Below are 10,965 nucleotides of genomic sequence, written 5' to 3' on the forward strand. Positions count from 1 at the left end.
TTATTGTAGAACAAAAGATTTAAGGAATCTCGCAACAGTGAGAAAGTAGTATTGATATTAAATTAATTTTGATCATTTCATTTTTTAGGTCCATAATACAGGGTGAAATTGAAATCGTTGATATCCTTTTAAAATACGATTTTGCAAATGCTATTATAGTAAATTCCCCAAATAAAATAAGACAAATCCAACGAGTTAAATGGCAATAATTAACCTATTAAAATCTATTAGTCTTATTTTATGCCAAAGATTTCAATTTCACTGTCTATAGCAAGCATAAAGGCTAGTTTACGTTACCCTGATGCTAGCTTAGGTATAAAAGTAAATAATTTAAAATTAATTCCACATTTTCTGTTTCTGTATTATGAACAAACATTAGTAACTAATATAAAGCCTTCTGAATCATTCATCGCCTAAGAATTCACGCGAATACTTATGATATAATGAGCCATAAATTAAAAAATCAATATCAAAAATATTCATTCAGTTTAGACCACAAGTGGCACTTATGACATACTTAAGCGATTGACTGTGTGAGTAAGAACAATGGATTTTTTTTCAAAGTTCCTTCACTTTTATTCTTGTCCCACTTTAGTATTATTGTCTGAAGTAGGTATTCATTCATTCATATTTACCTACTAAAACTTGTACTGTATTGAGAATTTTGAATGAATCCATTACTCATGTGCCGTGAAAATCAGCTGACGTTGATACCGAATTGTTCATGTCACAAATGAATATTATACCTACCACTCATGGATTAATGCACACGCACACTACAATAATGACGTACCCCGCGCTTCCCTCGACCAAAAAGTGGTGGGGCGCGTCTTCGTGAATAAAACGATCTATACTTACCTCGGTGGAATTGTTTTTAGTTGAACTTCGTTATAATTTATGAATACATAATAAGTAAATGTGTTATGTGGAGAAGGAACATAGTAACACATTTGTTATTTACAATTATCCTGTTTTCGCCTCCGAGATTTATTTTACCGTGTAGTACCCCTGTACGACAAGCTAATCCGCACACAATATTCAGCGTAGTAGTAGTAAAAAACAAAAGAGCGGGCAACCCCACCCCTACCACGCTGTGGGCTCGGTGTCCGAGCGCTCATTCCTTTGTGCGCACGCGCAACGACCGCACGCAGTATAAGAAAAATGCTTAAGTGACGTCACCAGGACGTTTTTACCGACAAAAAACGTAATTATTTTAAGTTGTGCAGTGTAGTGACGAGAATTAGACCCAACACAAGGTTGGTTGTAACAACTATTTTGTGCAAGTGCTCGTACATTTTTATTATAAGCGTTGTGACACGACGCGTAACTTTGACCCATTTTTAGCTCCAAGTTAACGCACGATGTTAACCAGTAGCCATTTTTTGCTCCGAGGTAATGCGAGATGTTACCCAGTAGCCATTCTTTTGCTCCGAGGTAATGCGAGATGTTACCCAGTAGCCATTTTTTTCTCCGAGGTAATGCGAGATGTTACCCAGTAGCCATTTTCTGCTCTAGCGAGTTAATACGAGATATTAACCAGCAACCACTTTATATTCGGTCATTTTTGCGGGTCATTTTTTAACCAGTAGCGTTAATACGAGATATTAACCAGCAGCCACTTCATGTTCGGTTATTTTTTAACCAGTAGCCGTTTTTTGCTCTAGCGAGTAAAAACGAGATATTAACTACCGAGATAGCCAGGTATTGTAATATTATTCACTTTTACGAGTTAAGTATCTTCTTTTCGGCCATTTTTAAAAGCCGTAAAAACAACATAATGAGCTCATACAGAAAAATGTTGCGTTTGTACGAAACTACCCACATTAAGAGCTTGCCTTCTTGGCCTTACCCCTTATGAACCATCAACCGTCTTGGAGCCTGATGACCCGGCGCCGCGGACACACTCGCCCCAGTCGAGCCTCCGCCTGCTTTTATAACGACCGATGACCCTGTGGCCATACACATTGTTCAATGCTACAAAGGGTAACTGAATAATTTTGTTGTTTCGTATTTTTATACATTACACCAATCGATATTGGTCTAAATACAAAGGCTAGTAAGAAAGAAATAAGTATCAGATCAAAATTCAAAGTGCATATTTATGTAGATTCATTACTTGCTATTATAAGGTCAGAATAAAAGATCCTAAATAAACCTTAGGCCGGTTTGTTGACCGAACCGAGTCGAAGTGGAAATAAATGCCTACTTTATATACGAAGTATGACAATATGTCGTTTTTTCTATGCAACGACTCATATTAACTGACATTGTGATTGTGAGTACTTATCAGTCTCACATTTTTTTGTTGGAAACTTACAAAGATCTTTCTACATTTCCGGTCGGTCGACCAATTACATCGACGGTCGACAACTATAACTCATTATAATCCTCTAAAACGGGAAAAGAGGTATTTATTTGATATGACAACTAATCCAGGCTGCTGCACTGAATATATAATTTAAGCTTTAGCCGTTCGCATAACTGTGTGAATCGAGGCTTTATACAGAGGCCGTACCGACAAGCTACGCCCTGCTGTATGGTATGATGGGCTAAGACCTATCACCCGCCCGCGGCGCAACCACGCCGCCTTCCACAAGCGCAGGCGCCGTTATTTACGCCGCAGCGCCGCGCCGCCGCCGCCGCATGCCCAGCGCTGCCAGCGCAACGCGGGAAGCGCCATTAAAGACCGACCAGAACACCAAGGTAACCCGCGTCCCTAGACGACGCGCCATCTATGTACAGGTATGTGCTGGCCGCTTAAAATATTTTTATTTTAAATGCAATGTACCTAATATCCGGTTACAGAATTTATTGTACCGAGATACATATTCGATTCCCGATTCGAACCCAGATGAATTTTTTCATAATCATCATAACCATGCGAGTAAACATAATTAATTATACACAACAAATAATTATACACGTCGGCGCAGAGACGTTGATATTAAGAATATTCTTAATCGCATCCGTCGCCACGAGTACATTCTGAGATTACCCACTTGTTAAAAAAAAAAAAATGTTCCTAGATGGTGGTCTTAGATAGCGTTTATATAAGATGCTAAACAAAGTTTATGTGGTTTAAGCACTTCAAAAGGGATGATATTTTAACCGCAATTAAACTTTTAACAAAAGATTCATTTATGATTTAAAGAAACTTATTAATATATGTTTATTACATAAACACGATAGCCACTGAAAAGAAAATAGAATTTTATTATGGTCTTATTTTAACGGATGTTTGTTTTGTATCTGAACAAACAGGCAACATTTTTTTTTGTCTCTTTGCGGCCTTTCTTTAGCCCTGATATATTACAAAGTTTATTTTTTTATTCATGACGTCTCACCAGCTTGTATCTATAAAATAATAGATAAAATCTAAGAGCTTCCTTAAACTGTATCGGTATCGGTACATAAGATGACGTAATTTTTTCTTGTATTGGAAAAACATTATTATGTAGGTTTGTACCTACTAATCAATGTATGATTAATGCTAATAATACTATTGATAGTCTTACAAAGTAAGGCTTCATCATCAATATTATTATTTATTTACAAAAAAAAAAAAAAAAAAAGAGGTCAGTTTTAACTCCATGTTCTGTTTTACAATTGGTTCGTATAAATTATTTATGTATAACGTTAGAATTCTCATAAGAAGAGATGCGACATCATGAAATACATTGAATCATTTCTTATCTTGCTAAATCTTTTAGACAAGCAAAGTATCTTATTATGCGTTAAAGCGATAATAACTATGCCTTTATAAATATAACACAATAATAATTACATTGTAATCAATGTAATAGAAAATTATTGACGCATCAAAAAAGAAATCGGGCCGCCTGTAATAATAACCGGACTAGTGGACTTTGGTCAGTCAAAGAACGAATCAACCACATAAAATAAACTATGTATTATGTAGGTACCTACCAGTACTACCACTACTTGTAACCTTTAGTTTAGATTAAGGACATTTTTTAATAATACCAAAAATAATGCGATATTATTTTACGAATCGATAACGCTGCCACAAACTCATAATAATGAATGAGTCTTTCTTCCCTTTCTATGAAGTATAAATTGAGAATTAGTATTTTGTTATTTTTTCTTAGCATGATTATAAAAATTCAATCATCACAGTCATAATACTGAAGCTGACTGAATCAAGGTGTCTGAATAAAGACACGGAGTAGGAGCTTGGTTTAATATTGTCTCAGAAAATGTTAGACGCTTTGGTCTCAGTATATGACATAAACCTATTTTTTGTTTCTTGAACTTTGTTTGATATTTAGTCATAATTCATATTTTATCGTCTGGCGTAAAGATTTCTACACGATTAACATGAATTAATTCTAATTAATTCGCCTTAGAATGGCGACCATTTTTTTAGACGTTAATACGTTTTTTCACTAAAAAATAAAAAATAAAAAAAATATAATGCTGGGGCAACAGGTACATCAGTAGTACCATATTGCCCATTTAAGCTTACCTTTCCTTGGCAGTGAGTTTTGTATTTGGCAGTCGTGGATCAAACAAAACGTACCAGACTCCGCTATACACTCCGCAAATAATAAATAAATATCCTTCCTTCGACATTTTACACTACGCTCCTAGTCCCAAACTGAGCAAAGCTATGGGTCCTAGACAACGGATATAAACATACTTAAATACCGTTTTTTATATACATAAGTACATATTATACATAGTAACACCTAGACCCATCACAGAAATTAAAATGTATCAATTCAATTTCTGCCCGGCTGGGGATCGAACCCGGGACCTCTCGGCATAGTAGTCCGTTTCGAAACCACTACACCAAATGACTGACAAATAAATATTTTTACAATGCTCAATTACATCATTGTACCTACCTTACTCTATTTTCTTAGCATATTCTAAAGTCGGGTGCATCCTATAATAACATTAAATAACCACCGCTTAGCAATATCGTTAGTGAAATCATATAATTTATTGAAATATATAATTATTTAAATAAATATTATAATTTATAGGTCAGGTTTCAAGAATCAAAAGATTGCTATTAAAAGGTGCTATTAAATAGAAACCAAACTTTTTCCTCGCAACAGTGTTACTTGGAATCCAAATTAATACTGTGTTGGAATACTGGTCAAACTGTATCCAAATAAATTAATAAGTTTTAATTAACCACATTATTTATTTATTTAATTAAAATGCAAGTGAGCTTATGTTTAACAACAATCAGAGTGTTAGCCTTGCAGTGACTGTGATCGATTCGGTGTTAACCACTACCGTCGTCAAGCTCAGTTCTGAGATGAAACTGGATAAATATAGGAAAGGAGTGTCGACACGAGGGTGTTCGGCCCACACAGCACGCGACACGCGGCAGTATTGCCTGCGGTTTGCGCCGCTGTCAACGTTGACACAATTAGCCAGTGTGCTGGATAGACAGGATGCTCTGTCAACTGTCTTGGCAACTTTTTACAATCAGTAGTCGTACTTAACAGTTAATAGAAGTACAAATAAATGTATATAATAATACTCTATAATGAACAAAATCTTGTTGAGACCGTGATACTTGTTATTGTTATGAATAAGTGATGCAATACGATTATAATACAAAAATATTGCTTTATTATGTATTTAGTACATTGACATTTACTCTCTTAACCATTTAACATGGACATTGATCCATGCTCTAAACATCTACACGGTAAAATAAATCTCGGAGGCGAAAACAGGATAATTATATGATCAAACGAACTTACCAAGTGAAGTTCGATCTGAATTATCCTGTTTTCGCCGAAGAGATTTAAGGTCCCTCCCAACCCGAAGATTTCTATATCTTCTTCCCTGGAGGTAAACGTCAATGTCATCTCTTCTCTAAATATAATGAGACCGCTCGGACACCGAGCCCACAGCGTGGTAGGGGTGGGGTTGCCCGCTCTTTTGTTTTTTACTACTACTACGCTGAATATTGTGTGCGGATTAGCTTGTCGTACAGGGGTACTACACGGTAAAATAAATCTCTTCGGCGAAAACAGGATAATGAAGAATGTTCACTAATTTTGTTTTTTAGCTTTCTGTATTCTCTGTTAAAAATAAAAAATACACGTGAAAGAATTATTTCGATACGTCAATTAGTTTCCAAGATATTGAATTTTAAAAGTGCGGGCGGCGGCCGGCCCGCCATTTTATGCGCGTGACGTCATATTACAACGACTGGCTCATATTTGTATGGGTGGAATCTTGCAAACTGAATTAAGACCCACTTCCAGGCAACCGATTAAGCTGAAATTTTGCAAACACATGTGATTTGGATGACCATGCAATATTATGATGACATGGAGCTGATCTGATGATGGAGCTGGAAGGTGGCCATAGGAACTCTATAATAAAACGACTTAAATGCATCGAGTTTGGGCTCGTTCGTTTTGTATTGATGAGTATTTTAATTCTATATAGTAATCGGGGTCTAATGATGGAGCTGGAAGGTAATTCGCAATAAAACGACACAATCGCATCAAGTTTGGATTTGGTTCAATTTTAATTTCTGTGATGGGTCTGGGTGTTAATATGTATAATAAGTTTGTATTTACAAAAAAAAAATATTTAAGTATGTTTATATCCGTTTTCTAGTGAGCGGACGCTGTGAATGTACGTCACACGGGGTCACGTGACCGTCGGCGGGACTCAATATTTAAGCGAACTTTGAATGCCTATAAAATCATAACTACTGGGTATTTTTGAATGAAATAAAAACTAATGTATTTGTAAATGTAAAAGCTTAACTGTAACATAGGTGTCAAGTGATTTTGCATACCTAGTAACATTCTCAATTCAGATCGAACTTCACTTGGTAAGTTCGTTTGATCATATAATACTGCTAAGCTATTATTTAGGGTGCGGCGTACATAGTGGTCCAACCCACCATGCAGTGAGCTAACCACAATAACAATATTTGATTATTTCTAGCTGAGAGGAAAGCATTAGGTAATTCCGTTTAAAATCTTCCTAACTACCCATTTGAAAAATCATTTAAGTTACTAATATGGCAGTAGCTCTCTGTTTATTGACTGCTATTAATGTTTCTATGGATAACATTTTCCGGCCACAACGCGGCAACGTTTTCAATTTATTTCCCATTATAACCATGTTTCATGGACCATAAAAGAAACAGACGTCCATTTTCCTTATTAGAGGCAGAGCATTCAAATTTGCTCACACTTTCCTGGTAAGTATATGCAACATGTCATATATTTGAACATTACCTGAAGACATTTCACCAGTTGAGCTCGAAGGGAGGTCCTTAACATCGAAACTATTGTGGCTCTTGTGATTTTCGGGTGACGGCTCACTTTCGCTTGCATCAAGTATTGCAAGATTGACCCGAGTGCCCACTAAGGTAGTGGTATACGTCGTCAATATAAGCCACTGTCGCTTTCTGGCAATGCTAGTTCTTTGGGCCCATTATACAGAGTAAAAGGTGGGTGAACGAACTGCATTCCGTATAATAGTGTCAAGATTTTCGTGTGCTGTGCTATTTTAATGAATTCATGATAAAACTGAGTGGTGATATTAGTGATTCAGCTCTAATGCAAATTTAAAGTCAGTGCAAGGCTGACAAACAAAACGACTACGAACAAGTGTTAAAGTTTTTCGAACCAAAGGATCGTTTTGGATCATGTTCAGGATAAATTTTACATATTACTTTCAAACTCTACAATTTGATCAATTTTTCCACTTATTATTGAATCAATTTGCCATTAACATAAAATATTGAAATTTTGCATATTTTAACTCTAAAACTTAGATCAGCTATTATACTCGTATTCATCGTCCTGTCGATCGACACGAGTACTTGACATCATCAGTTGTGCTGACATTGACCAGCTCAAAATTAGTATTCGTATCACATATTCTATGACCATTGAAACTCCTGAGCAGATTTACGTTTATTATTCGGAACGACGCACGGTCTTTGTTTCATCGTAATCTTGCCCATTGTTAGAAGTGTCTCCAGTCTCTTAGAAAAAGGAATATTCGTCATTGTCTTCGGTCTTTCCTTATCAGAAAAAGGAACATTCGTAGATAACTGACCATTTATTAGTGCACTTATTTTTATTTGGGTGGTCTTTATCTATTCAAAGTTCTCCATTCAACCTTCCAGAAGGAACTTCATCATGAGGGCCGTAGTATTCTTATCTTGCCTGGTCGTGGTCCTCGCTGCGGACAAATACAACAGTAAATACGACAACTTCGACGTCGAGACCCTGATCTCCAACGACCGTCTCCTGAAGGCTTACATCAACTGCTTCTTGGAAAAAGGAAGGTGCACACCAGAAGGAGCTGATTTTAGAAGTAAGTGAATTTTTACCTTTATAACAGATAACATAATAAGTACCTACTGGTATCTTTATCACACAATCAATTAGTGGAAATGCCTTCATCTTTTTCTATCTCCTAGAAGCTAAAACTTGAATTTGCATCCTTATAAAGTTATCAATGACTTAGTTTGGATATTTGGAATCCTTTCAGTTCAATCAGATCATCTTCTTCGTAATTTAACTTTTTCATTCGTATCATTGCATTCGTATTCGTACGTTCATCAAAATGTATTGGGAAAATTCGTAATTTTGTTAGTTTACGTGCTGTCGACTGTACTTGAGAATTGTTATTCCCAGAAATCAAAGTACCTAGTGTAATCCGGTATTTCAACACAACGCGCCGGTACAATAACCTCGTGATTAAATAGTAATTGGTTCAATGTATAAACATGCTTATTCCGTAATATTATAAATCTTGGTCAGTATCTTAGTTAATATAGCAGTAGTTATTTTCCTGTTACTTACCTACTTCGCCTTTTTAATTGACTGTGAGAAAGAAAAAAGTTTTCCAAAATGTGTATTCGAGTTTTTTTTTGACAATTCACTAGCCCTACGGCTTGTAGGTGTTAGATTTTTTGTTTATCTTTAAATTCTTGAACTATTTCGTAAAAATTAATACCATCGTCTATGTTTATATCAACACACGACCATCAGAAGATATCATGTGTGTTTAATTTTTATGTCAAGGTCATCAACTGTTGTTTACTGTTTTTTTACATATTAATAAGCTCAATTATACAGAATTATACAATCGAGTTTAATTATAACTGGTGTCCATTCGAACTATTACATAAAGAGGTTTATGTCAGGGTCGCGTGAAGTAATTTATGTTACCGCTAAAACCGCTTCTCTGTGGTAAAAAGATTTTTTTAACAGCTGACTGCCAAAACACGTTCCGCGGATAATGCCGGCAACGTAATGTTTATTTGTTCCAATTTCGTTTGTTTTATTGCAATATCTTTATGAAATAACAGTAAACAACAAAATAAGGTAGACAGATCACAACAGGATAAGCATCGAAATTTAACCGTGTTAACTACATTACTCAGAATATTTGAGCAATACCTATTGCACTTACTTTTTTTTTATCCACAATGAGGAAGCTCTAGCTTTGATTTCACTTGATGAAAAATTGAAAAGTCATGATCAGGCCGAAGGTGGAAGCGAGATTCACCCGAAATCCTCAACCACAAAGAAACTAACTATCTTATCTCCAACAACCGGAACATACCAATTACATCTTCCAGCCTCTCTAATAAAAATAATTTTCAATTTCTAGAGGCCCTCCCTGAAGCAGTTGAAACCACATGCGCCAAGTGCACAGAAAAACAGAAGAACAACATCAGGAAGGTAATCAGAGCCATCCAACAGAAGCACCCGAAGCAGTGGGAAGAGTTGGTGAAGAAGACTGACCCCTCAGGCAAGCATCGCGCTGGCTTCGACAAGTTTATTCAGAGCAATTAAGTCCAAAATTCTCAGCCAAAATGCAGGCACTTTTCTTTTCTTCACCCATCGTTAACGTTACATAGAGTCGTTAGGTCACGAGATTAATCGCTTTACCATGACTGCAATGGGTTGTGAGCGTGGAAACAATCTTATTTTTCCTGAAGAATTATTCGTTTCAATTGATGTATAATTTTACTGCGATTAGACCATAAGAGAGTGAAAAAAGTTATTTTGATTCAGCATTCGATAAATGAAGTAGATGCATCACCAGATATGAATATTAATATAGAGATACAACCATGGAACGAATAATTCTTCTAATAGCTTTAAATTTTCTGGACGAGTTAACTGCTATATGAGCAGTTGCATACATTTACATAAAATTTTGATCCTTCAGCAAATGTCTGAACTCATTTTGCTGAATCTGACTTGACTTTTCTTTTAATTTTAATTTATTTTAGATTTTTGGCCCACCTTCAGTATCCTTCCACAAATACTTTCTCTTAATGTCCTTAGACTTATTAATTACTTTTACTTACTTGTAATTTTACTTTAAGTTAGTTTTTGTGAATCTCTTTTACATGGCTCTCTATTACCTTTTTATAATTTTTAAATTTTTTGATGTCTTATCATCAATCGAATTCTGTTATTTATTCAATAGTAATTATACTCCAAAAAATGTGATTGGCCTTCTAGTTTAAGAATTTAGGTCTAAAATGCTATTAAAATGAAATTGATATCATGATGATCATGAATGTTGACTGATATTGTAATAAAGAGTTGAATAATATTTGATATTTTTTTCTTTTACCATTTAAATTTTATTCGTCAAAATTATTTTGAAGTCCTGTCTATCGTATCATTTTTAACTAGTCTTAAGTCTTGTTCACTTCAAAGGCTCTATAGTACTTTAACCAACCCCCTAAACTTAATTAAAATTGCCATAATTATCAGTTAATCACATCCAACCAAGAACCAAAAAGAAGTCCTGAATTTCTTCTTTAGTTTCTTATGAACAAGCTGTCTTGGCAGGCGCCAGTAATGATTGCCTTACTCTATGTACCTTCTTTAGTACTCTATTTTACTTTGATATTTTTTTTTATGTCTCTGTATGCAAACTGCATGATTATCAGCTCAAGCTAATGAAAGAGAGGAG

General features: G+C 35.4%; 1 protein-coding gene across 1 annotated transcript; it reads left to right on the forward strand.

The window, feature by feature from the left end:
• Positions 1–7,352: 7,352 nt before the first annotated feature.
• LOC135079911 (ejaculatory bulb-specific protein 3-like) lies at positions 7,353–10,599 on the forward strand. Its single transcript, XM_063974543.1, has 3 exons — positions 7,353–7,462; positions 8,147–8,337; positions 9,643–10,599. The coding sequence occupies exons 2-3, from the start codon at positions 8,160–8,162 to the stop codon at positions 9,825–9,827; spliced, it is 363 nt and encodes a 120-aa protein (XP_063830613.1). The 5' UTR covers positions 7,353–7,462; positions 8,147–8,159; the 3' UTR covers positions 9,828–10,599.
• Positions 10,600–10,965: the final 366 nt, after the last annotated feature.

The sequence above is a fragment of the Ostrinia nubilalis genome, chromosome 17, assembly GCF_963855985.1.
Source record: "Ostrinia nubilalis chromosome 17, ilOstNubi1.1, whole genome shotgun sequence".
In the NCBI taxonomy this organism is placed as follows: Eukaryota; Metazoa; Arthropoda; class Insecta; order Lepidoptera; family Crambidae; genus Ostrinia; species Ostrinia nubilalis.